At 43.7% G+C, this 27,858-nt stretch overlaps 1 protein-coding gene across 4 annotated transcripts in view; it reads right to left on the bottom strand.

Annotated features, from left to right (window-relative positions):
- Window positions 1-5,155: 5,155 nt before the first annotated feature.
- RAB11FIP4 (RAB11 family interacting protein 4 (class II)) overlaps window positions 5,156-27,858 on the bottom strand; it is a 127,331-nt gene continuing 104,628 nt past the window's right edge. For 3 of the 4 annotated variants that reach the window (XM_014952757.1, XM_014952780.1, XM_014952771.1), the window contains 12 exons: window positions 26,162-26,385; window positions 22,381-22,572; window positions 20,722-20,856; window positions 19,188-19,223; window positions 18,178-18,277; window positions 17,656-17,759; window positions 16,958-17,098; window positions 16,342-16,423; window positions 15,938-16,075; window positions 15,265-15,423; window positions 14,764-14,907; window positions 5,156-13,039 (listed from right to left, as the gene is read on the bottom strand). In XM_014952757.1, the coding sequence (XP_014808243.1) occupies window positions 12,923-13,039; window positions 14,764-14,907; window positions 15,265-15,423; window positions 15,938-16,075; window positions 16,342-16,423; window positions 16,958-17,098; window positions 17,656-17,759; window positions 18,178-18,277; window positions 19,188-19,223; window positions 20,722-20,856; window positions 22,381-22,572; window positions 26,162-26,385 (1,572 nt within the window). In that variant the 3' untranslated portion in view covers window positions 5,156-12,922. The remainder of the gene's footprint in view (window positions 13,040-14,763; window positions 14,908-15,264; window positions 15,424-15,937; window positions 16,076-16,341; window positions 16,424-16,957; window positions 17,099-17,655; window positions 17,760-18,177; window positions 18,278-19,187; window positions 19,224-20,721; window positions 20,857-22,380; window positions 22,573-26,161; window positions 26,386-27,858) is intronic. The other variant, XM_014952763.1, reaches the window with a different exon arrangement.

Raw genomic sequence — 27,858 nt, forward strand, 5'->3', positions numbered from 1 at the left:
CGGGACGGCGCGGTGCCGCCCGCCGGTGCGGTTGGCGGTGGCGGGTCCGGGGCAGCCGCGGGGCGGAGCAGCGGGAAAGGGCGGCGACGGACCCGCCCAGAACGGTAGGACGGGAGCACGGGCGGCTGGCGCCCCAGCGACGCCCCCGCCGGCTGCCGGTGGCCGGGCCCTTCCCCGCCCGCGGAGCTCAGCCGTCCCCCTGCCCCTTCTCCCCGCAGCCGGATTGTTCCCCGAGAAACCCGTTTCTGGTGCCCCCCGTGCGCTGCCACCCCCCCGGCGGCGGAGCCTCCCGCCGGGTCTCGCCGGCATCACCTGCGGCGGCAGCGCTATTGCTCAAAAAGGAAACTATTGGTGAACGTTTGTTTTCCTTTCTCCTGGCTAACAGCTCCCGGTGGTTCTCATGGCAGAGTAAAGTGCATCGCCACAGAAACAGAGAGTTGCCCGAGGAAACAAACAGGAGCTGTTTTGTATGAAAAAAAGTCTGCTGCTGAGATTACGCATTCAGCCCGGCTGCTTCCCAGCGTCTGGCACCCGCGAACGGGAGAGTGTCTCCCAGGTTCGGGGGGAGGGAGGCTTCCCCCCAAAGCAAGAGCCAGCCCTGCCGGCACACCGTCCCGCGGTGGGACACCCCGTCCCCCCCCGGTGCCCGTCGGAGGGGACCTGGCCGGGGCTCCGGCCCTGCGGCCAAACGCCGCTCCCGACGCTCTCCCTCTGCCAAGCAACGGCGTTTCCACCCCTTCCCCGGGGACGGTGTCGGGCAATCCAACATGGGTTTGTGTCAGGGAGTGTTTCCTGATATTCAAACTGAATTTTCACATTTTGCTTCACTCCCATTATCGTCTGTTTACATAGTAAAATCATAATAGCATAAATCATTAATACAATACTACATTATTAATATTTCCTCCTTTGGGTTTCCAGCTACCAAATATTTAGTCTTATGGCTAATGCTTGGTTAAAACCCAAGAAATGAATCAGCTCTCGTTTTTATCACCACTAGCTGTAGGGCAGGAGGGAAGAATTTGAAGGATGTGGTTTTGAATTTCGCCCTGCATTGAAATTTCTCATTCTGGTTTCTAGTTTTCAACCATTGCTGGGCAGCAGAAAATAAACTGGTATTTTTTGGCTTACATATTCCGCCTGAAAAAACAAACCAACCAACAAGAAAATTTAAAAAAGCCAGGCACAGTCAGAACCTACTACCAATCTGACATAGAATAATCCCTCTTTTTGCTTTATAGCTATGACTTTGTAACCAGGCACCACTGTCTGTTTAATCAGATCCGAGTTACACAACCTTTATTGCAAGAATGCGCACTGCCTTTGCCATGTGCTCCTTGCACAAATAAATAAAACACGTGAGGGCTGAACAGCTCATTCCTGAACAGTTGCTTTCCTAAGGGTAAGTCCTATTTTTAGGTGCTAATACAAACATTGTGCCAAATATTTCCAGTCAGGTTTCTGATGCTAAGGCTTATTTTTTGATGCCAAAGTCACTTGGGAAGCCCGCACCGTGGCAACACCAGGATGCTTGGCCAAAAGCAGCAGGACAGCAGGAGCTTCTGGGGCTGCAGGACTTGACGCTGGTTTCCAGCCACATTCCATGCCCTCTGCGGCCCTGGACTTTGCATTTCAGGCAGCCAGTGTTTAATCACATCCCTCTGCACATGGCAGCCCTGGCAGCGCTCCCCTTCCTTCCCTCCCTCCCTCCTTCCCCCCCTCATCCCTCCCAAATCCTTCCTTTGCATGGCCAGAGCTCAGCTCTGCAGACCATGCTTTGGCCAAAGGACAGGCTTGGTGGGGGGTCCTTTCTCTGCCACACGGGACAAGTGCTCAGGCAGACCAGAAGATACTGAAAGGCTGGTAGCAACCCTTCCCAGTGACTGTTGAGGTTTTAAATAAAAGCCAGAGCACATTCAGAAAAGCCACACAGTAGCCAAGAGAGACAGTGTTTCATAAAATACATCCTCCAATTCACTTGCGTTAACGGAAGAGGGAAAGAGTGAACGCAGCCTTTCAGCATCCAAGTTCCATCTACCTCATTTGGTGCCAGAGCCCAGCTCTTCTGTCTTTCTCTTCAGAAAGAGTCTGCACTGGGCGTTTTCAGCCTTATGTTACACGCTATTGCATCAAAATATTAACTACCTTGTCTGTCTGCAAGCTAAGGCACAAGGATCTCAGTGTCAGGGAATAAGGGTTTTAGCACTACGCCAGAGGACATGTTTACGTATTATCACTACAGAGTTGTTTTAAAATCACCATTAATCCAAATAGTTATGGTTATACATCTTGGACAATTTTCAGTTTACTAGTCATATGCTGTGTCCAAGAAGCTGCTGGCTCCAAGGACAAAACTTACCCCAAGTTATGCAAGCTAGAAGAGTCCCTGCTGCATTACGTGTGTCAAAAGACATTTAGAGTGGAGTGACACATCCCAGAGCCCTGTCTGCCATCAGCAATCCCAGAAAACATTGTAACATGGACCATCAAAAACAGCAAACAGAGCAAGGGAAAGCATCGAAGTCACAGCTTTGAGATGGCTATGCTGAGAAAAAACCTGCCTGCCAAGACAACATGAGGAGATCAGAGCCCGCTGTCAGACTACAGGAGTTGGCTGGTGGTACTCCATTGGTGCTCACATGAGATATATTTCCTCTTTGTAAGGGCTCTCCTTACCATCATCCAAGTTTTGAGGAGTCAGAACTCCTGCAATCTATTTACTACTTTGCTACTGCCTCATTTAACCTCTGCCTGGCTTCAAACCCTCTTTCCCTCCTCCCTTCCCCCCAAAAAATAAGAGCAAGATAACAATCACCTCCCAGGGAGTTCTGAGCTTTAATTCCTTGTTGCAAAATGACCCAAGGGTCTTGGCTCTCCCCAGCACAGTACAAACAGCATCGTTTGTCAGAAACTATTACAAACTTTGTGATACCTAGTGTTGATGTATTCCTGTCCCCAGAGTAACAGCTGATTTACTTTCCCAGTGTGTCTCTCTCATGTACCAGTAAGTAATTGATCTGGAAGTAGGTCAGTAGTACAGCATGGTACCCTGAGCTGCTGAGATTTGGGACAAAACTGCTCCATGTCTCTCTGGTGAAGTGGTTTAGCATACACAGCAGGGAGTTTTCTTTGAGCCTGCTGTTAAAAATCTGAATATCCAACATCTCATTGCCATAAGGAATCTGGGAATGGGGAAGCCTGAGAAGATAACACGCAGGGAAGTTACTCCATGGATTATTCATACCCTGTCTTTGCTCTGATTCCCCAAATGTCTCTACCTGCTGGGAGAAAAGTTGCCCAGCAACCACATGGGATGATATTGTAAAGGACGTATACCAGGTTTAGAGAATACTGACAGCCAAATCAAAGCAGTTTGCACACTATGATCACTTGATGATCACTAAAATGCTTTTTCAAGGAAAATGTTTGCCCTGCAAAGCTTGAACTGATCAGTGAAGTCTTTTCAAACTTTCTTTCCACCTCTCCTTTCCTTAGAGCCCTACTTAAGATTTCAAATAATACATCGCAGGTCCAGTTCTTTACTTTACACCCTTCACCATCATTCACACAGGTGCAAAATGGTCACTTTTTTTTTACATCAAGGGCACAAGTGACACCTGATGAAGAAGCAGGCTGGGGGTGGGAGCAGTAGCTTTCCAGGGGGCAAAGTTTAAATGCAGTAAACCTGCTATGTAAGCACAGCTGTGAGCCATCAGCATCCCACGGCCATGTCAGCATGGACTTTGCTGGCTTTTCCAGGCTAACTCTGATGGTTTCCCTCAGACACACTGCTGGGCAGGTAGGATGGGGCAGTGACCTACACAGAGCTGCTTGAGGAGGTGCCTCACCCCAGGAGTCTCCCCAACACACCACAGAAAGGCCCCAGTTTCCCCAGTAAGAAGCACCCAGTATCTCTGTGAGCTGAGTGTGGCTCTATCTCTATAAGCAGCATTTTCCCAAACTAATGGACCCCTATCCTTTCAGTAACGGTGCCACAGACACCAGCCCCAGGGCCCAGGGCTGCCCCTGAGGTGACCGTGCCCATGGCAGCCTCCCCCTTCTCCACAAACTCTTGCAAATAGGAGCCTTGAACCTAAACACCTCATCACTTACTAGGTTATTTTTTTTACTTGAGCAATTAAAACAAAGACCAGAGAAGAGGCCAGCTAGTCTGGCAGCTCAAACAGGAGATTAGAAAAAAAAATTTATCTCAGAGAGTTGGTCGAGGGGGTCTCACCGGTGTGTCCTCTGCTTCCCGCCTCACACAGGGCCCGTTGCTCTGGGGATGGCGACATGGCGAGTCCTGGCCAGAGCCTGCACCGGAGGGATGGTCTCCTCATGTCCCCGCTGCCTCAGCCATAGGTCCCAGCTCCCAGCTACTGCCCAAAGGTTTCCCACCACCACTCTGCTCCCTCGCAGGCAGACTTTGCTGTCCTGCCCCCAGGAGGGCTCGTTCAAACACACCTGGGAGCCGTGGCCACTCCCAGGGCTTTGGTAACGGGCAGCTGTTGCTGGGCCACCTGTGGCAGGGCTTTCCCTCAGGCCTTTCCCTGGCACAAGTGAGCAGAAAAAAAGCCCTTGCCTTTCATTTAACAGTGACCCCCCTCTCTCCAGTGGCCCGTGGGGGTGTTCAGGGCTGGCCACACAAGGTCAGACCATCCATCAGTGCCAGAACCCCCCCAGGGATATGGCTTCAGGCTGTGCCCTCCCCATGGCAGCTGACTGCTCCCCAGGAAAGGAGTCAGAGCACAGGCTCATTAGCCACAAGGGTCAGTAAATAATTATATTTAAATCAGATTAAAAAGTTGGCTCCAAATCCTGCAAACAGTTCACAGCTGGACATCCCATCATTTGAGAAGGGGAATGCCATGGGCGGAGAGATCCCATGAAGCTTTGGCATCATGTATCCCGCAAAGCTCCTGGAAATTTAGCATAGTCGTGGCTGTCAAGATAAAGCACATGCGGAGACAAACTCATTCCCTGGTGGCATCCATCTAACTCGGCCAGAGCTAATGAGGTTGGCATTTGGGCAGGGGAGAGCAGAACTGTGCGACCCTCCTTTGAACGAGCACAGAAAGGGAGGTGGGTGCCCGCTGCCTGTGCCAGGGATCCAGGGCACAGCGGGACACGGCATCAGTCACCCACGACAGACGACTTTTTAGTCATGCAGGGAAAGCAAATAATTTATTTACATATCTGATTGTACAGTACAGCTACCTGAAAGGATCCACATTAGCAAGGACAGCTTTATCGTCCCGAAAAAGTATTTCAAGAAAATACAGAGAAAATAGTGTAATTGCACATTTCAACAGTACTGACATCACTTCACTTGTGTTGTAAATTACAGAACGAGATTAAAAATAGTCATATGCCACTTTTGCTGACTGCTTTTTTCAGTAACAATGGAGTGAGTGGACTTTGCTCATTTTCATACCAAGCAGCCTTTGAAGTAAAAAATAAAACCACCTCCTTGCTTCTAAGGCAGCTGCATAATCTGTCAAGTGGGTGCCAAATTCAGTTAAAAAAATCCTGCTTCATGAGGACGGAGTATATTATTTTATAGATCAAAATGTTGTGTTTTGGGAAATTTACGAGATATTGATGATTTCTTTCTTGTGATTTACCACAATGGATTATCTCACAGTGTCCAGGGGCTGGTGAGTGGGATATTGATAAACCACAAGGTGCGATAGAGGGAACAATTCAAGCCTCTCACCAGATGAGGGGGTCAATGCTCAAGAAATGAAAGCAGCTCAAGAAGAGGTTGGTGAGAGCGAAGATTTCTAGGACCAGGTCTCTGGCTGCCAGTTACAGATGCCCCAGTCTCAGGATGCATCTACTTAGCTTCCCAAATGCTGCAGGAGAGTGCTCTGCTACAAACCACAAGGGAAAGAGTTTATTCTATAGTTGCAAAAAGTGAGACACCCAATTCCTCACATCTGCAAGAGGAAGATCTTGTCATGCAGATCTGGGATCTGTCCTTAGGAAAAGCTGCCTCAGAAGCCAAGGAGAAAACAGAAGAAGTAATCAAAAGCATTTCACCCTCTCTAAGAAGGAGAGGCTATGAATTGGTAATGTTATTTCTCTTTCCATTTGAATGGGCAAAGTAAATCTTGCCCACTCCCACAAAAATAATCCCAGAACTAAAGTTAACCTGGAACGGACAATGTGTTCAAATGAGATTTTGGTCTGATGTCCATTTCAAGTATAAAAAGCAGCAAATTGGCTTTAGTGTGAACAAAAACTGTAATTGCTAGGTCAGGACCGTAACAGTTAGTGTTTTATTATTTTGAATTAATAATGATACTAGAACAATAAATCCAGGGAGTGTGTGTGTGATGTTGCTTTACAAAAGAGACCAGCCATCTGACACAACATTTCTAGAAGAAGACAAAGAACTGCTAATTATGTTAAGTTTCATTTGCTACGTAATTTAGACCATGATCTAGTGCTTCTAAAAAAACCTGTACAAAATGAGTACTTTTTACATCTCAGAGGCACATGAATACAAATCTGATCTATTTTATATATACACATGTACATTACATGAAAACCAGAGATGAAGATCAAATGAAAAAGTATATATAAAAAGTGCCCAAAACAGGAGATAAATGTGAAAATAAAACGTATCCTTACAACAGAGAAGGCACAAGTACTAAAATATGTAACCATGCAAAAAATGTAAGTACAGTCTGTGCAACAAAGCAAAACAAATGGCTCCCACAACTGATTGTACAGTAATTCCCAAAATATCTCAGTATTTAAATATACTGTCAGTGCAACACTTACTGTCCTGTAGCATGCTAAATGTTCACATGATATGAAATCCTTGGTTCCTCTTCTGACTTCCTTTCTCCATAGCCAGCATAACTTAGCTACAGATAAGGTATTAAATAAAACGGGGCTGATGTTGAGTAGTGTAAGATCACTGCTACAGCTCTCTGGGTGGAAGAGTTACTGCAGCCCTCCTGCACCCCTCACTGTCTATCCAAGGTGTGTCTGCCAGAACAATCCCCTCTGTGCCCTTCACCAGGGCACAAGGGGCTTTACAAGGGTTTGCCAGGATGAATGTCACTCTGCTGAGAATGGTGATGCAAAAGCTGGAAGCTCAGATGTCACAGCTGCACCACTAACAACACCTACATTCTAGGGGTAGGTGTCCAAGCTATACCAAAGTTGTCCATGTTTGTTAATATATGTTTTCATTAGGCTTCAAGTTTAAGTAAAAAGTAATCTCTCTTTTATTATATGTTTGAATAGGTACTACTCTCATAGTTCAACAAAACTTTGAGACTTAAGCAGGTAACGTAATTTAAAAAATAAAAGTTTCAGGAACACAACGGAACACCATCAGCTGGCTCCACACTGTGGCAAATACGGCACAGAGACCCTAGTTGCAGACGTTTCTATCTTAATGGGCAGCTGTCATTATCTACAAGGTAGGCTTGCTGGGCTGGGCTAAAAGCTAGTAGGGCTGTGCCTTGCAAACAGAGTGTCTGAGTACAGCATGCTACAGAGAGCTATGCAGAATCCAGGCAAAGCTTATGGGGACATCCCAATGATGCCTTATTTGGATGGACTTCAGGCTTACTCACCCTACGTGCTGACACATCATAAGAATCAGCTACAACATTTTGTCAGGTAGATAGGACACACGTTGTCTTCAGGAGCACACAAAAGGCGTGGACAGGACTGGCCTGGTATAAAGCCATGGCTCAGCCATACTGAAGCCAAGAATATTGTGTTTGTGCCTCCCATTTGCTTAAAGTGGCTGCCCCAAAGCACACAGACACTCTGAAAGCAGGCACAGTGGCTGGGGACAAGACCAGGAGTGTAAATGTCAACAGAAGACATACTGGGGAAGAATCCCACAAAGAAATTACTCTCTTGCACATCAGAGCAACTCCCAGTGCATTGTTCAGGATTACGGGATACAGACCAAACACCTACTGCAATCCTTAACAAACTCTGAAAGCACATGCAGAGTTTCATTAGATAAGAAACCCACACATGCCACATGCTTCAACAACAAACTGCTCCTGGGATCAATATTCTGGATTGAAAAATACTGAGGAAACAACCCTGAGGATGCTGCAACGGAACACAATGCCAGCAACTGTTGAACTATATCCTTTAAAATCAGCGGTGTGAAATCCCGTCATGCCTTCTTGACAATGTTCCTTGAGTAACAAATGACATGACAAGAATATGAGCATTGTTACTTAACAACAGAACCAGTCCAGGAACTGCTCAGTTAAAGTTCAAGTCAGTTTTCACTCAAATTAATATAAGCCAAGCCACTGATCTGGCAAGTGTTTGATCAGCTGCTACTTCCTTCCTTCCTTGGAAAAAATCCCTCAGACCACACCATACAGTATTTGTTTTAAGAGAAAACCACTGTATATTCACTGCCATTAAAGAATAAAAAGTAGTCATTTATTTGTAAATTCTACTACTTAGATTCATGTCATTAGCACTACGATGCAGCGACTGCTGAACAGTGACCGATGCAGCAGGCCACAATGTATGTTTATATATTAGTTTCCAAGCCTTCAATTACTAACCAGATTTGGGAGCCTAAATTCTGCAGGCTGAGATCCTTTCTGGAGAGTAACACAGTTTTACTGAAGTAAAAGGCGCATCGCTGCATTCAGACAGCAAAATATTTGTTGATACACATATCTTTGAGGATTAATGATGCTGTGTTCAACTCCCTGCAGAGCTGGCTGAGAAACATCAGAATCTCTCCCAAGACCATAGAAGGAAAGTTGGCAGCAAAAGTGTATTCAAATTTTTTTTTTTTTGAGAGAGAGGCTTGCTACAAATTTGCATATTAAAAACTCCTTAAAAATAGATGGGATGGTTAGTTTGTCCCTGTTGCACTTCAAAACACAACAAAATCCTGAACAGTTTGAGTTTTTAATAGAAGTTACTCAAAAAGCTGAAAAATACTCTTTTGATGTCAAGATAGTTTTGAATCAGAACTAGGCAGCAGCTGAAGACTGATGTCTGGAGGGAAGCAGTCAATATCAGAAAAATCTCGAGAAACTACATTTCAGGTACTCTTAAGTGCAAGTTTTGAAAGAGGTATTTTTTCCGCAGTAGCTTGTGTGGTGGACTAGCCTGATGAAGGACAGCTTCTAGCCAGAAGCAAGTAATTTTTTTTTCACTGTACAAAAATAGCTGCAGCGGTTTGCAACTGGTTTGACCAGGGTATCACTTAGCTTTTCAGAACCTACAGTAGAACAAACTGAGGAGCAGATCAAGATATAGTACCTCGGATTGTGTTTGCATCCCTGAGGGTTAAATGAGAAGCACGTTTTTGATAGAAGAATGTTTACTGCGTTTGAGATGGTACCACACTTCTGTGTTTGAAGTTATTTACCCAGGGAAGTGAAGCCATTGTTCCACTAACAGTAACAGACTGTACTTCCCCAGCTGGCCTGTGAGCACAAAGGAAGCCCACAGTAAAGAAATAAATTTATCCGGTGCCTCCCTATCTCCCACATCTCCCGTCTGTTCTGCCAATGTGCGTGTCTGACGCCTGATCAAAATACACACTCTGCAACATAGATACCAGATTACTCTTCTCCCTGCCCCAGTGACCCATCAAGTGATCCCGTATTACCAAGTTACCTGCATGTCATAAAACGTGATGACTTCTTTTCTGGGACAGAAGAGTTCTCCAAGGCTTGGACTGCAAGACAAGTTGGTCTATTATCTGTAGTTACTGTAGTTATTCAGTCTAAAAATATAATTGCTAATTAGTATTTTTAGAGGTGGATACCTTAGAGGAAAATGTATCTGCCAGTGAAATGCTTCCCCCACCTCCAGCTCATGTTATTTGTTAAACATCACAAGTGTCTGGAGATGTATTTGAACAATAATAGAAAGCAGTACCATGCGAGGGCCCCACAGGAGTGGAGTATAACTCCTTTATGCAATAAAACAAAGCTACAAACACCACCAACATGGTGGTAAGACAACTCTTCAGATGCAAACACTGGAGCAAGGAACAGCTTCTAAATGCTACAGCAGCTGGGTACAGAGCTACACAAGACAACCTGCAAGTCTTTACAAAATCCATTGCTGGGTACCCCCGCCTAGAGTGTGGCCTTCAGGATTTCAGCCAGATTTAGTGACTATTTGTCACAATTAGTGACTATTCATCTCTTACATATAGTTACCTGCACAAAAACTTGGCTATCTCTATGCTCATGTCTGCTGCTCGCGTCCACAGGCTCTGTGGTCTCTGAAGTAAGCCAGGCTCTCCCCTTCCCAAGTGCTTGGTATAATTTTTAGTTAAATAGTCTTCAACATTTGCTGATGTTCGACCCTAATAGGAACAGGTTTTTAGATTGTTAAAATTCTGAAGCCACGTCCAGTTTACCTCAAATTATTTATAAACAGTCACTGGTCTGACCTGCAACAGCTTTACTCTTATCTAAACCCACTGCACGAGAGCAGGACAGAAGCAGAACTTACCAAGCGAGGCAGGTCGGACAGCAGGGCTGCTGGCTCACCAGCCCTGCTTGTCACAGCAGGTTAGTATCAGCCACTTGACAATTTGAAATAGTCCTTCATGGTCTATAAAAAGAGCAAAGTCCTTGGCACAACCCACAAATGGCACCACACAGAGGGAAATGCCATCACAAAAGCAAAGAGTCCTGTGGGCAGGGAGCTGTAGGTAGCACCAAGCTGGCTTAACTGTTCCTCTCCTACCTTCTGGGTGGCACATCCAGAAGCAGCAGCAGCAGGTGGGAAAGGTGCCCATGGTGTTCCACCTGCTTCTCCACAAACAGAGGCTGCTGCAATTTAGCAAAGAACATTTTACACCATCCCCAGGTGGCAAAGGAGTAGACTTTAAATCCCTTCCTCCAGATTACCTTAGAGCCTCAGGAAACCAGCCCTGAGACATCACTGTTTGAACAAGACTGTACCATTTCTCCCAGAGCAGACATCTTTGTGCGCTGGGATTTAGTGTCCCATAGTTATTCCTCTGGTCCCTTTTGCTTTCCAGTTACTTTACACCTGCCTAATGCAGATAAATAGACACAAATTGTTTTTATTTTCTTGCCTTCAAAAAAGCCTGATTTCAGTACTTCCCCCCCCTCCCATCACTCCAGTAACATGTCACTGAAGGCAAGAGCACAGAGATAGCAGAAAAATATATATATATTTACATCCATAACTGAATACATGTTTTATGTATTCAAATTCAGGAAAAATGCATCACATATACACACCAAGATACATCAAGAGAATACTAGGGGCAAGACACTGCCAACAGCAAGAAATACACAGAAAAGCACAGTCATTGCTATTGTAACATTCTTCTGGGGAGTGTATTGAGTAGAAGAAACATCTCTATGCATTGGGGAAAGCCAGATACTTGGGCCTATTTTTCTGTGCCAGTTGGTGCGAATTGAAAGTGTGAAATTTTTTCTTTAAAAAAAGTGCATGGAATAAAATTATTTTTTACCATTCAACTATCCAAACAATTCCATAAGCTCCTTATATAAGCTACATTATTAATTAAAAAGGTCCTAGCCCTACAGTACACAAATCCAGCTCAGGAGAACACAGGCACATGTTGAAGTCCATCCCTATTTAAGGCAGCATTTAAGCACACACTCAACTTTAACACTTATGTTCTGTCCCACTGACTTCTATGAGCAGTCACAGTACACATTTAAAGTTAAGCACCTGCACTGCTGCTCATCTAAACCAGGATGTGTTCCCTTGCCAGAGCTTTAGATATGCATGTGTGTACTCGGTCTGGATTAGCAACTTCTGCAAGACCAAGCTCTTTTTTTTTTTTTTTTTCCTGCCCTATAGATAAAAGTCACTCCACACCAGACTTCTCTCCACCCCTGTGTTAGGACCCAGCCGGTCCTCTCCACAGCTTGTCCACAAAACATCAACCTGGAAAGACTGCAGTGTCTGGGGTGGGAAAGCAACTCAACACATAATTTCAAGGGCTGCTCCTCCTCCTCCTGATGTGGGCTATTTCATGCAATTTTTTTTTTTTTGTTCCGTTTCTGTTTTTTGTAAGAACTAGAATGTGTTCCTTCAGTGAAATCTTTAAAATTAAGGGTGAGGGGAAGGGGCAGGATCCCAGAATTCATCTTAATGGCCCATGATAAACCCCTGAAAATAGGGGAAGAGATTTGAAGAGCTTCTTAGCCTCAATGCTACAGGGACCTTGGCATAAAAAATACACATGCGCACACACGCTAAAAAGCAGGCTGGCTCAGAGCATCCCAAAGCAGGCTCCAAAGTGATCTTACATAAAAAGCACTTTGTGCTGACAGTGGCAAACAAGTGGATAGTGATTTTTCACAAATAGCAACAATTCTGCAATATTTTCCTCTTCTTCTTCCCTTTTACTTTGTGTCTTTCCTTTTCCCCAAAGTTTTTGTATTTTTTTTGAATCCTATGTGTGGTTTAAGTACTAAAATTAAATCAAATAGGAAATTACACAGTCAGCACCAGTCAGGAACTGAACCTGGGTATGTTAATTGGTTTGTGGTACCCAAATTCCTGGAAGAACGAAAGAATAATTCTTGCTCCTTGTTAGGGCCACATCCATATGTTTCCATTGTCTTTTTTACCTTTACAACTAGAGGTAGAGTCATTTTGTCCAGTATCTAAAACAGCATGATCCAGTTATATTGTTATTACATTAATATACAGTATCCATCTTATCACAGGTATTGAAAGTGCATGGAAAAAGTCTAACCAAGCCAATTCAATGACAAATAACAGTGTACCAAACATCATAAAAACACACCCGCGCACCCACACTCACACGTAGTGTATATATATATTTATAGATTAATTTACAGTATCAGAGTGTTGTTTATCCAGTGGCATGTGCAGAAATATCAGGCAGTTGCTGCTTTTCCTTCTCATATTCTCTTCAATTCTTTATTTCCAAGATAGACGGGTTGTGGTCTAGAATTGCCAAAATGATCTTGTCCATATACTGTCGTAATCTGTAATTTATCTCTTCCTGTTCTTTAAGGGCTTCCATGAGCTGAAACACAACATTTCAAAGTTAATCTTGAAATATTCTCACTAGTTTACATTAACAGCATGAAATTCAGACAGGTGAGAGACTAGACTGCTCAGGATTACCAATTCTTTTGTGATAGGTACTCTACATCTAGCTCCTCCCTGTATTTTTATTAGAAACAATCTGTATGTTAAAGGTCTTTATGGTAAAGGAAGGTGGTGAACTGTCATCACCAGGAATCTTTTGGCAGGTCATTCTAACATACGCATCTGTCCTGTATCCTCACCATGGATGAGCTTCCTCATCTCAGTGCAAGAGCTTCATGATACTCAATTTTTTATGTCTACTGGAATCTGAAGCACTTTGCATGAAAGGCTGCTGAACAGAACAAGGATTTCAGTGTTTTGTACTGAGAACAATATGGGCTGCCTCTGTATCACATGCATACAGTCTTTCAAAAGAACCCCTGCCAATCCCCCCTCAAAACACAGCTAAATACTCATCAAGAACAACTCACGGAATAGTCTGTGTTATGTTATTAAATACATGCGTTTCACTAGACCTTTGACCTGTGAAAGACCCCTCAAACTCTCTAAATAGAAGATTGCTTGCCTTTTATACTCTGCATGTTTACTGCCAAACTGACAAAGCTGCCCAGGAGTCTCAGAGCCCCAGATCCTCCTGATGTGATTTGGATGTCCATTTCCATTAGCCATCATAAAAGTCCCACCTTGAATCTGCAGCTTCTTACCTTCATTTTGATTATACAGGAAAAATGGCACAAGGCAGGTCTATGAGGTTTAATAACCCTGGGCCGCAGTTGTACGGCACCTTCCTCATTTACAGGGGCCAGGAGATTCAGAAGAAGAAATAAGGATTTGTCTTGACAACACCACAAGACCTATTTGCTTTTACCTAATTAGAGTTCAACAATTAAACAGCCCTTCTTCACAGAGGTCTGGTTCAGCAAGAAACTCAAGTATGCACTTCACTTCAAGGGACTGCCCAGGAGCGAAGGCTCGCAGGGTCATTTGGGTACAGACTGTGTAAAGAGGTTTGTCTCAGGACTCCTCTTGAAGAAGAAATGGGAAGTTCCGTCCAGAAGAAATAAAGCAGAGAAGGCAAACAACTCCTTTTCATCTCCTGCATCGCTAACCTGTCTTTTAGTCTGGGAGCTCTTACACTGGCCTGATCTCATCATCTGTCCTGGAGCTTAAAGGAAGCTGTACCAGCTTCACTCAGCCACATACAAATGGGTCTCCTGCAGTATCTTCCAAGCATTACCAGATTATTACTTGCACGCTGCCTACTTTTCTCCAAGAATTCAGCTCTGCTACAGGGAATATATAGCTGAAATTCAAATCTGAGAGCTTGTTACTGAAGTAACTTAGAACTAAATCTAGAGCGGAAAGTGAAAATTTCAGTAGCTAGCTATGGTAATTTCTATATTAAATTAATATCATATTAGCACAATACTCTGTAATATTAAAAATGTTAAATGAATCTATTGTAAAGCAGTTCACTGACATTCTAATAATTCCATTTTTTGAGAGAGACAAATGAAAAAGTTACATTAAAAGCAGCATTCAAGATCACTGTTAAGATTTAAGGCAATCTTCTAACACTTTTGAACTCCTAGCAAAGCAGATTTTTCGGTTCGTTTTTCAGCTTCAGATAGTTCAGCCTTGACAGTTAATTACATTGAAAAACTTATTTAAGTTTCATTGATTAAAAAAGCATATTACCTCATCTCTTGATGCAGAATCAATTTCAGCAGCCAGTGACTGAGCTTTTGTTTGCGTTGCAAAGAGATTTTTAGCTTCATAAAGACTAAGACTTAGGATCTGTCCATTAAGATCATCGTTTTGGTCACGAAGTTTCTGATTCTCCTATTTAAGGATGGAAAGACGTTGTTTTTAAGTTCTTTCTGCAATATTTCATTAAAATATAAATAAATTTTAAAAATTCACAGGTAGCCTGGATGACATAGGGTAAGGCTGCGAGCTAACAGCAACTCTCTTACCAGCAGTGACAAGTTCTCCCTGCCTGAATCACAGATGTTTCCTGCGTTCACAATTTGTATTCCCTGTGCAAAGAAGTCCTAGACAGATGCAATACGGGTCTTGTGTTTGTGTGGGAAGGGAGGGCCAAAATCTAAAGGCAGTGTCCTAAGGGTTGCAGCTATAGGCATTTTTCAAAGCAGCTCTGCACCTTTCACATGGATCAAGAAGCCCTTCCCTGCTCACCTGCTTGAGCCGTTTTATTTCGTGCTCCATTTCCACCTCTCTGGTTTTGGCGTTGAATTCACTCACGCTGGATGAAGAGCTTCTCCCACGTCCAGGACGCTCACATTCCAGCTTGTACAGCTGCAGGTGTTCCAGTTCCTTCCGCAAGTCTTCAATGAGCTGCGGGCATGCAAGCAGGCCATGTCTCTCCAGCCCCCGCACAGCCAGCCCTCCCCAGCAGCAGACATCTCTGTGCTGCACCTCTGTACCCCGACACAAGTGCTGTGTGAGCCTGGCTGAGGCCAGACATTCCCACAATACAGCCACTTGCTCTTCTATGGAAGCACAGGTCACTTAAACTGCTTCAGAGCTGGATGCTGCTCTGATCTCTAAGCATCATGTCTGAGAGGCGTAATTCCACTTGCAATTTTAGTAAAGGAAATGCTAGGGCACACATTCAAGGCTGCAAGTTCTCCAAGAGTTGTAAACCCTCTGGGTCAGGGTTTGCCATTTATTAGGTGCTCTTGCAGCATTCATCACCCTATGGGTACCCCTCCCATAGAAACACAATCCAGTAGTACATTTACTGGATGTTGTATTTTCAGACCTTATCCTGTCTGTCCATTCTTTTTCAGATGGGCTTCCATGCAGATGAGATGTGATTGCCTGGTCTTATATCCCTCTTCACACCTACCTCCTGTGTGGCTTCTCTCTCCTTGTTAAATTCCAGTCTGTTCTGCCGCAGCTTGTCCATCATTCTCTTGTACAAATCCATCTCGTCCTTCAGTCGCAGACTAGTGTCTTCCAACCGATCTGACATGCGTTGCCTTTCCTAGAATAAATGGGGAACTTCATAGCTAGCTTGCAAGTGCATAAGCCACCTTCAGTTTTACAACACAAATCCACAGACACAGCTGGTCATAAGCTGGCGTGTGTCTCAGGACATTCTTGCCACTAAAGGTGACCGATGTCTCAAATCCATCGAAATTCTTGTTTAGGGAAGGCAAGTTAAATAAGCTGGGTCAATCACTCTATGAGTTTGCTCTTACACAAATCAAGCTGCTGTTTGATTGCTCAAGCACTCAGGAGTTTTGTTACCTCATCTAATCTCTCTGTTTGCGATTTCAGCCGTGTGACAGTGCTTTTCAGCTCACCATTTTCTTCTTCCAGTTGCTGAACCCTGTGTCAATAACAAAAATCTTACAGCAAATCTTCAAGAATGCAAACATGCAAAACGACATGCTCTAAAAAACCATTTCACTTGCACTTGATAGAAAGACCAAGCAAGAAAATCTTTCTAATCTTAGCATTTTTTATTATGAGCTATTGTGTGCTTTTTTGCTTGTTTGTTTTTAGGGTCAAAGATGCTAAACTGACACTCAGATTCTCATGCTCCTAAAAGCAGGTATCTAAAAAGAATTAAGTAGGAAGGAAACAAATGCAGACACAACTGTTTGCTACAGCTGGTCACAATTCCCTCCTTGAATCCATGCCAAATATCCAGCTAAGCTGTCTACACGGGCCACGTGGATTAAAGAATTAATGTAAAGCATCCTCCAAGCTTTTGGGCATTAGACATGCAACTGCACAGCTACTCGATAGAACTGCTAACCTGTAACCATCTGTGCACTGTCTGGTTGTGTTATGTGCAAAATAAAAATGAAGAGAAGAAAAACTTGTACTCTGTTCTGGAAGGCATCAAGGTGTTTGTTACCTTGTATTTAGCAGTTCAATTTCGGTGCCTTTCTCTTTTTCATATTTGCTGTACGCTTCTCGATGTCTCTTTATCTCTTCTTCCAGAGTCTGTTCTGCTGATGTCTCCTGGTCTTTCAATAGTTCTTCTAGCTCATGAACTCTAAGGAAACCACACCTCATTTCAGTAACAGCTTCAAAAGTACTTAAAAAAAAAAATAATGTGTGCAACTTCATTGCTTCTCTCCTCCCCACTCCTTTATTGCTTTCTACTTCAGTATCTCTCTTGGCATTTAACCTCTCCCAATATCTCTCTTGGTATTTAATCTTCCAAACAGCATAGAATTAAGTAGTATCAGTTCATCTATGATCCTTTCATTCTCAATCTCAAGAAGCTGGGACTATGATCCAGCCTTTTGCTCTTGCTATGTGCAAGAACAAACCCCAGTGGTAACCTCTCTTGTAACAGAAGAGCTTGCTCTGTACAAGTCAGTAACCTCTCTGTACTATGAAACTTGCCTGTAAGGCCTCTGCTTGCAGAAAATTCAGCAAGAGCCCTATTCCACTTGGATTTCTCAGATGAAGCCTTATATTATTTTGTCTGTCAGCATTAAGGCAAAAGACTTGGTTATATTTTACAGGTAGAGGTGTTCCTTCCCTACAACTTTGTTCTAGCTCTGCTCTGACATGATAAAGAGAACTGGCTCGGTGCTTTATTACCTGTGCACTAGCTGTGTGTTCTCTTGTTTCAGTTTGCTCTTCAGGTCACCATTTGTCAGGCTGTCGTTCTCCAGTTCTGTCACCTTTTTTTCTAGGTATGTTACCTGAAAGGGGAAGTGGAAAAGAACTGAGAGTTTGAATTTCTCTTCATACACCCCCTTACTGTAATGGCTACAGAGGGCATTTACCTATACCACCCTTTTTAAAAGGCGGGATGCTTCCCTACAAAACCAGCAGCAGAATTAAGCCCTGAAATTCCAAGTTCCTTAGACCCTGCATCTTCCCTGAAGGTGATAAATGTAAATACACAATAAAGAAGTACTAATACAACGCCTAGATCTGCACTTGCACAGTTCTTGCATTTTTGTGAAGCAAACTCATAATGTTAATGGAATATCAAGGACATTTTGAATGAGCTACTTCAGATCACTGGTAATGTGAGCAAGAGAGTTTTGTCAATTGATACATGTCTCCAGCAGGATTTTGCTGGGTACATTAATCGCAACACACACGGCCTCTCACCTTTTCAGTTATATCATTATCACAGGAGTCTATACTGTCTCTGAACAGGTCTTCTGTGCTGCCATTACTGCTGCTGAAGTTACTGTTGTGGAAGAGTTGTCTGAAAGATCAGAAGGATAATTATTTTGTCTGATGAGGACGAAGGAAAAAGTGTCTGGGTACTGTCTTACAGCCTGGCTTTGCACTTTGAACATCCTATGCTAAAATCTGTGCAATCATTTCAGTGACAATTACAACTGTTTAAGCACAAGTCTTACAAGAGACTGGTAGCTAAATGAAGTCATACTGAGCACAATCAATGACATTAGTTCTAGGGTGTGAATTCTTTGTTGCTTTTGATAGGATCTGCCGCCAGCATTAGCATAGTTTAAAAACTACTTAGCTTTAGTCACACTATGTACAGTGTTGCATTTGCCTTATTAGAAATTTAAAATAAGGTCACCACTGCACACTGGTTGGTATAGTTCATCTAGAAAATTTCATACAGTAAGAACTTCTTTAAAAAAGAAAGCTGCAACAAAAAAAAGAAATCTCAAGCAGTTCCCACTACAGAATACTGTCAGAATACATAACACTGGAGATTATCTAAAATATTCTTGAAATTTACAGCCCTCCACAGCCCAGGGTTGGTTCATTCATCCTATGTGCTTTTTAAAGGGATGCTCTTGCTTTCCTTTGCATTTCGGTAACAAAAACAACAAAAAGGCCCACATTACAAGGGTGAAAGAAGCAATAGCTGGACTGATAGAATAGCAGTATAAAGGAACAAATTTGGCAGCCAAGGAAGCAACTATCTATGTTCTTAACAGAGCTCTTTTCAGGTCCAAGACTAGCAGTGACTTCTATATTCTGTAACATCCCTAACCAAATACAAGCCCTTTCCTTTGAAAACTTGTCTCAGCACTTTTTTGTTTCCCTAAACTTACTCTTCCTCGCTCCTCCCACCCCCACTTATAGAATTGTTACAAGTGATTCCACATGTATTCATTAAAAAAGTTGAAGATTCTTACCTTCCAAAAGCTGTGCTTGATATTTTCCTGTTAGGGCTACATGGATACAGAAGGAATGATATACGAATTAAACACTTATTTGATCAGTGTTGGGTTCAATCTTAAGTCTAAACTCCAGCTGAATTGCACAATGAAATATAATACTGACTTTTTTAGTGAAGTAAAAAAAAAAGATTCTGTGAACAACATTCTTAGTATCAACAATGTGAAGATGAATGGAGCCACAAATGACTGTCAACATTAATAAGTCAATTTGCAAATACTGTTATATTTAGCAGAGATTTGTCAGTGTAAGTCAGAGCAAAACTAAAATTAGACACACCACAAAGGGACACTGAGTTAGTGATGGACATTTATTCTGGATTCCCAGTTTTTAGATGATGTTTATAAACAGTTAGTTTATCCTTCCCCATAATGCTTCCCAGTTCAGCACAGGAACTGAAATGAATTCCATTTTTACAGTTCCCTTTTGCAGCCAGAGACTAGTATTATCTAAACGAAGGACCAGACTCCAGACAACAGATGAGACCCAAATCAAAATATCCAGCTGCATCTCTCAATAAGAGGATGCCACATCTGTGTGAGCACACAGACACAACTCTTTGTCAGAGCATCGCCCTTTTTCAGCCTCACTCATTAAATTACCAAAGCCCTAGCCAGTCATGGTCCCAGTGTTAGCAGCTCCTTGCTAGGGCAGGAATACTGTTCATACCATGTACTATGCTGCTGTGTCATCAAGAGAAGAAGCAGTGCAGTGAGCTCTCTGCCAAGAAACATGCAGACAGGCAGGATTTATATTCAGTTTCTAGGGGGAGCTAGAAGCCCACCAAATAATTTCCTTCAAAACCCCTAGGTGATAGCTGGAAGCACTGGATTCTTTCCAAGTGCTCAGCACTGTTCAGAAGTGGATAGAGAGGTGAAGAGAGAAATGTAAGGAAAAAGCTAAAATTGCACAGAACCCCAGAAGTCACTTCTGCCACAGGATTCACTAATTTTCCAAGCTCCATTTAGGACAAAAAAAAAAATCCCACAGGAATGAAGTACCTCTGCTGACCAACAGCTTTAGGAGTGGTTGGACTCTATGATCTTAAAGGCCTTTTCCAACCTAAGTAATTCTGTATGTACGTTTATATGCATTAGCTAAGCATATGCCAGATCACTCCTTCCCACCTGGAGAAAAGAGCAGTCAACTGTAGATCTGCACTAAGTAGCAGAGCAGACCCCACTTCCTGGGAAAAATTCCTGGAAATACCACTCTCACTATGCAATCAAATAGCTCATTGGTTAAAATATTTGTGTTTATTAATGCTGTCTGCACCTTACATCAGAAAAACACTTATTAACTAACCAAGAACAGCGTTTTGCTTCAGGTGAGATGTCAAGGCCTGAATTTCTTGCTGTTTCGTAAGAACATCACATGTGCAAGACAGAATGGGACACAGGGAAGGAGAGGGCTCTTTCTTCCTCTCCTCCTGCTACTACTTATTCCCATTTCACGGGGTCATTGCTAACAGCAGTGCAATAGGCTGCTTACCTGTTTGCTTTCAAGTTTTTCAGCCTGGCTTCCAAATCGTTGAGTAGATTTATCTTTTTGCAGCACTGTGAGCAGTAAACATCCAGTAACTCGCTGTTATAAACATGCCTCATTTTTCGGGGCGTTTGGCCAGCACTGTTTGCAGGAAAGGAGAGATGTTACTGGCTGTAATAACCAACTAACAACAGATTTTCCCCTTGACTGTGTGTCTGTGTGTCAGAATCACAGACTGGGGACTTGGGAACCACCTCTAATTGCAGCTCATGTAACTTAGAGGTGATGATGGGGAATGCCAGCCTTAGGGCAAGTCTACCTGTTTGAATTGAGGCTTTACACAGAATGTGTTCTGGGTATCAGTGGAAAGAACCACTTTGGTGAGTGGAAGAATAGCACAAGGTACACAGAGCCCATGCGATGCACGTACCAAAAGCAGCTACACTAGTATGTTCCACCTCAGCAATGTCCCCCTCTCATCTTGCCCATCTTCCCACCAGAGCCTGGCATGCAATGTGAAGAGTCTTTTCTCCAAGAAAAAGACAGGAAGATGAAAAACAAAGCAGTCTGATAAGAAGGAAGTCACATGACCCCCCTCAGATGGTAGGACAGAAGGAACCCTAGAATGAAGGGGAAGGGAGAAGTGGACATAGGTCTGAAGAGGACGTAACAGTAGGTCTTGGCATGATAAAGAGAAAATAAATTCAAATAAAAAAGAGCAATCATGACATGAAGTGCACACAGCCCCTCAGGAATGGGAATGGAAAGGGCTGCATAAACCTGAGGAAACAGGGGATGAAGGACACAAGCCATCATCATGAAGGGGCAGCGGAGAGGGGTGGTGACTCTGTATGCATGACAGAGGTGGCAAGGTTGGATTGCAGAAGTGTTTAAAACAGAGGGTAGTATTTGGGGGCTGCATGTGGAACAGAGGGATGGAGTAAGCTTATCCTGTGTTCGCGATGAGCCACAAGACCTTCGTGTGATCCAAGCAGACGAATCCTAGAGCACCTTCATGCTCGGCTCTTCCCCAACCCTGCTCACCCATTCCCTTGCTTGGGGAAGGATTTTAAAATCAGCAAGTCACATAAGAGCTATAGAGTCTGAGGTCATGTCCAGGAAACTGGTGGACTGTAGTGTTCAGTTCAGTTAAGTTCCTAACAGACAGCAGCTACCTCCTTAGGTTCTCTAAGACATTCAGAGTCAATATGGATGCTTGTGTCAAACAAACCCCTTTCCATACACAGCACTTCACCTTACAGGTTAGTGCTAAGGATCTGTAGTATCAGAACATTAAAGAGAAACAGCACTTTTGCAGGTCTTCTCTCCACTGCAGCAGGGCTGGTGCGTAGCGCTAAGCTGGTTTCCAGCTTGCAGCAGGTAACTTCCAATATTAGCCCCTAACTGTGAAATCCACCGTTTACAATAGAAAGAAATCTCTACAAGCAAAACAGCCCAGTTATTTCAACAGAACCCAAGAGAGGTTACCAGGAACAACATATTTGCTATAGCTCTTATTATTAAATGTAGTCTGTCAACAGCAGGGCAGAAAATGAACTGATAACATTTTGCTTTTAAAGTGAACCTATGTAACCAGTGGTATAGTCACCCATGCTCAGAGAAGAACAAAATTGAAAAATTGTTTGTTAATGAATAAGCAGCAACCTGGAAGATACAGATGAGCCAAGGTCAGAGTAGGCGTTGGTTCTGGTCTCATCATCAGGGCATGGGCTACTGGGAGTAAAATCCACATCATCTCCTTCCCCATAGTCTTCAAACTGTTCTTCATTACTGATCAGAGAGGCGGTGGAATAAGTTGAGAGGTCAGATGCGGCAGAAGGGTTGTGAGGACTTGACCTGAAACAAGAGGTCAAAACGTCTCGAAGGCCGACTTTGATAGCGTCTCACCTCATGTGGAATCTTCCACCTTTACAGCTTGTTCCCTCATTTGAAGTTGTAACCCACTTACTTTGTGCTAACAAACTGAAGTGCCAAACACATCTGATGCGCATTTGACATAGTGCCTTGAAAGAAGAGCATGAGAATCCATAAACAAGCTACCTGTGAGATGGGTTTGGATCAACAAAACCCATTTCACTTTAAAGAGCACACCTCAATAATCCTCCATCATCATTTCCATGTCGTACTTACGGGACTTCTACTCTGAATGCAGGAACTGTGCAGACAACCCCAAAACACATGGGATAGTGAGAGGAACATGTACAAGACAGAGGCTGTGACTCTATTCCACAATCAGGGTTCACCATTAATTCCCATAAACCCTCTCCCACACCCCATGAGCTCCAGCCACTCTTTTGTGTGGCCAGAAACAAACTCCAGCTCACTGCATGCCAAAGAGTCACTGGAGGCTGAGTTCTTGCTCTTCCTTCCATTGTGACAAATTGTGTCTTTCAGAGGAGATACAGACCACAAGAAAAGGGTGAGTTACTACCAAAGAAATACCTTAGATAATGCCAAACAGGTAGGGAACAGCAGGGTGCTGTGACCTCAGAAAGGACTTACAGGTACACAGCTCAGCAGAGCAAGGCTCCATAGGAAAGTAGCTGGTAGAGCAGTTTTGAACACATCACATCTAATACAATGGAGGAAGTTTGCTGCAGAGGGTACACGATGATTCTCCTGCCCAGAATCCAGACCACCCTGCAGTCATGCAGTGTGCTATCTCACAGAGGCAGGTATTTCACACAGGTTTGCTCAGCTCCCACCTCAGTAAGGCATTTAAAGAGACAAGCCAGTAAATTCACGTACAAGTTCTTACAAACTAACTTCTCCCTACAGAAAACACACATCTAAGGCCTGAAATACACACTGCACTTGTGAAGCCCTGGAGCTGCTCAACATGTTACTGTTCCTACTACAGAGCAGAATCCAGCACCTCGCTGCAATACAGACAGGGCACTGATTCAATCTGCTAATGCCTCATGCAGACTGGGGTAAGGTTTTCACTCCCTTTGCTTCAGCTCACAGTGTTTGTATCTTTGACTCCACTGGCTGAGCCGTGGGACAGTAAATCCAGCAGCTCAACAATATTGCCTCCCAGGTTTCTTCTGAGTGTACCTTGAGCCTCTTAACCATTCCCTGCCTTTCAGAGACTGAGATTCCTCTTCCTGTAATACTACCCTTGTGAGCTGTAAACAAGAGATGCAACAGTGCTCCTTTGGTGGATGGTGCAAGCATTATTTGCATATCCCTTCCCTCCAAAAGCAATTAGTAGAAGAGGAAACCTGCCAACATTTCAGATGTATGCTCTTTTGTTTCTCTTGTTTTGATGAGATCCATTTATAACCTGTAATTCACTTATCTAATTCACATTAACAGAAATTAGGGCAAGTCAAGCCTGGCACACTATTAAAGGATGAAGATCATATAGACAGGAATACTCATACTGGAAATAGATCAAACTTATCTAACAAGACTCCTTGGCTGGGAGACAGATTAATGAGAATCTCAACGCATCACACTAACATCTATTTTTTAAGAGCTGCTGTGCCACAGACATACTGTGTATTGATAAGGTTTTTAGTGACTATGATCTGTGTCACTGCAACTGCTGTTTTCATCTCAATGTTGTTATACCAAGTCAGCTTAGGAAGGAGTTCCTCGTAACACTTCCACCAGGACAGAGGTAGATGACCAGTCCTCAGATGGGATGATAATGTATACTTGTCCATAAAATCCATTCTCCAGCATAAAAGCCCTGGAACATCACCACTTGCCAACAGACTAGTTTGGCAGTCTTACGCATTACCTGGCTAAGTTTCTCTCACAGTAGCTATGCAGTCACCACTACTGGACCCATCTAATAATCAATAATGTTGCTTAGAACTTTTAATTTGCAGTTATTCATAAGCTTTGCCAAACTTTAAACTGCTTGGGTTGAAACAGTCAGGGTAGATCCTGAACTCCAGCCTCAGGTTGGAAACTATCTGGGAATCATGTCATTTTTAAGGTAGTTACAAAAAGTAGGTGTTTTCCACCGTTCTAACACTGTCTGAAGGAAGCTTTCAGGTTGTTTTTTTGGTGGTGGTGTTCTTTTTGTTTGTTTGTTTGTTTGTTTTAAAGCTATTTCCTGTTCTTCAGAGCAGGACTTCACAGAGCACTTCTTCAACAAGCAGATATCATGTCTTGGCCAGGGTAAAAATCTCTTATGGTGTCTTTTAACACAAAAGCATGAAGCTCCCCAAGTGTTTTCCCACAGACTTATCAAAGCTGAGGAGGCCTCAGAGGATAAACCAAGATTTATTATTAGTAGTGCAGGAGCTCTTAGTAGTTCCTGGCCCCCCAAGACGGAGGGCACAGGACACACAATGCCCATCCCGCCCCCTTCATGAGAGCCTGAGCTGGGAGGAAAGACAACTCATTTCAAACTCAGCATGGGTAAAAGTCAGCCACCACAAGGATGAGTGCTTTGAAGAAGTAGCAATGGCAAGGCAAGGCGACAAGTTTGACAAAGAGCTGATGAAAACTGGAATTATCTTGAGAAAATCTCTGGGATTGCTTGGGCAAGTAAGGAGAAGGCCAGACCTCAGCTGCCTGAGAAATGCAGGAGGAGGGTAGGAATGAGGCTGCACAGAGAGCACCCGAGGAGGCCCGGGAGAGGGAAGGAGGACTGCCTTAGCAAGGAAAGAAGGTCAGGAGGCACAAACCAAGATGACAAGCCAAAAATAGGGAAGACAGGGCAGAGACTTACACAGCAAGCCCAACTGAACCCTTGTCCTGTGGTACTGCATTAACTCAGCTCAAAGAGGATTAAATCAAATTGTGTCCCTTTGCCCCAGACGGCTTTTACCAACACACCCCAGGTACACACCTGGGAACAGTCAAATTAGGATTACAGAGACACTCTTGTGTTAACAGCAAACTATGGTTACACACGCACATGCCAGGACACCCTGTGTTAAACACAAGTTACTGCTGCGCACTAGATGTTATGGAAAATTAGAAGCACACAGAACTATCTTGGTACATGGAGTTGCAAAGCAAACCTGCAGAGCCCACATCTTTAGATAACTAGATGTACAAAAGGCTAAAGCAGCATTCCCCATATTACACTGCTTTGCAGGAGGTATTTATTTTCATTCCAGCGTATAAAGGTTATGGGAACACAGAAGATCTTAAGTTTGGGGGATGCCAACGCAGTGATCCATTCTGGAAAAACCCAATCCTTTCACTTCAACACACAACATGCAAGTCCCAGGAGCGCCCACAGAAGATGCCAGAAGGAGCTAGGGCTGAGACTGCCTAAGCCACTTAGAGGACCTGGACATCCATCTCTCTTATATTGTAAATGAATATTAAGTTTAAAAATCCTTCAGGCATCCCCAGCCTCCCACAGTAGGGATTAGTCACACAAAGGCTCCTTCCTCCCTGGTCATTTTGCACATGCCTCAAAACAGGGCTGCCATGAGGCAAAACCACCACTCACTTGTCACCAGGCAGAAACAGGCCACCAAGCACACCGTCCTTCTCCTCGCTCCGACACACGTCGGAGGCCTCCGAGCTCTGGGCGCTCTCAATAGCACTGTCCATGTCAGACTCATGGTGAACCTCTTGCTGTGCCAGAGTCATCGCGTCGTCATCAGGAAAGAGCTCCGACTCGCTGTAGGCGCTTTCACTGTCCAAGTAGGCACAGTCCTGGATTTCACCACCCTGGCAAAAGAAGAATTAGGAGGCAATTCAGATCATCCTTCAAAGCAGTTAATAGGATACAGGAGAAGCAACAACCCACTCTCTGGATGCCCTGGTAAGCAAGAGTGATACTGAATAAAAGCCGTAAAACAAAAAGCCTGACCTGCTTCACAAAGGACAGTTTGTGCAAGCCCCTAAGGTACCTTGCACTTTCCACAAGGGCTGAAATACTGTGACTTGCTGTCTCTCTTCTATAGCAGAGAGGGACACGACACTCAGATATAAAATGCAGTCAGTTTTGCCCTAATTTACTATCAAAATGCACTTGAACTAATAAATATCCTCAAAATTTTATTATAAAAGAGGCATCCTCTCCAAGAAAATAATCACAGGACTAACTCTCAGTGACTTCATGTATTAATATTGTTGATCAAACAAAAGCAAGCTGGATATGTGTAAGAGTTTACTCTCAAGGATGGGTAAAAATCTAAGGTGAAAAAAGAATTGTCAAGTGTTTAAAACATTTATGGTAAATATTGGTGACAATGATATAAGAGAGCAGGGAAAAAAAAAAAACCAAAACAACAGAGCCATCTGTTCCTGCTTCCTGGAACCACATCTTGATTAAGTATCAACTAAAATAAGACATCATTCTCATTACTGCAACACTTTGCTCTTGCTATTCCCTCCTCTCCCTCCCCTTCTTGTCCCATGAACACTCACAATAGCCAAGATAAGCTGTTTTCTATTTGCTTGATCCTGAGGGACAAATAAAAATTCTTAATTGAAAAAATCAAGCCTAAGATTTTACTCTGTCCTTTGTTTGATACATAACCACACAATACTGCTTTGACAATTCCCATCCAGCGTGACACAAATAACCCATGCCTCCAGAGCAAGTCCTGCAAATGCTCCGACTCAGAGCTCCACTCCGAAGCTCACCTGCAAGCTCCAAGGCAGCTTCACCACGGAACGACTGCCAGCAAGTTAAGACAATCACCCATTTAAGGCTCAGTTTACTGGCACTGTAATGAAGCACTTCATTCATGGGTACACCCCTCATATTTAGGCCCAACTGTCATCCACCCAGCTCCTTCCCTGGGAATCCCAAGGCATTGGCAACCTGGCACCACCTCAAGCACCAGCTGCCTTCCTGGGAAGCACGTTCACTGGGATGCTCTTACAGTGGCACCGCTCGCAGCAGCACAGCTTCAAGTCATCTCCCACAGCCTCTGGACACTCCTGTGCTGGAGCCAGAGAGGCTTAAACCCCCCCTCTGCAGCGCTAGTGCTGTTCTGTGCTGATGACAGCAATTTTTCTCCGTGCCTTTTTCACTTCAACATGAGAAGCGTCAGCCAGAAGCAGCAGCTTTTTAAGATCTGCAACAACTGCTACTAAAAATGCAGGTCTCACCTTCCATTTTTTTCCTGAAACGCTGATTTATACGACTGTGAAAAATACTATTGTATGGAGACTTAAGAAACTCAAAACAAC

The sequence above is a fragment of the Calidris pugnax genome, unplaced genomic scaffold, assembly GCF_001431845.1.
Source record: "Calidris pugnax isolate Ruff unplaced genomic scaffold, ASM143184v1 scaffold9, whole genome shotgun sequence".
Taxonomy (NCBI): Eukaryota; Metazoa; Chordata; class Aves; order Charadriiformes; family Scolopacidae; genus Calidris; species Calidris pugnax.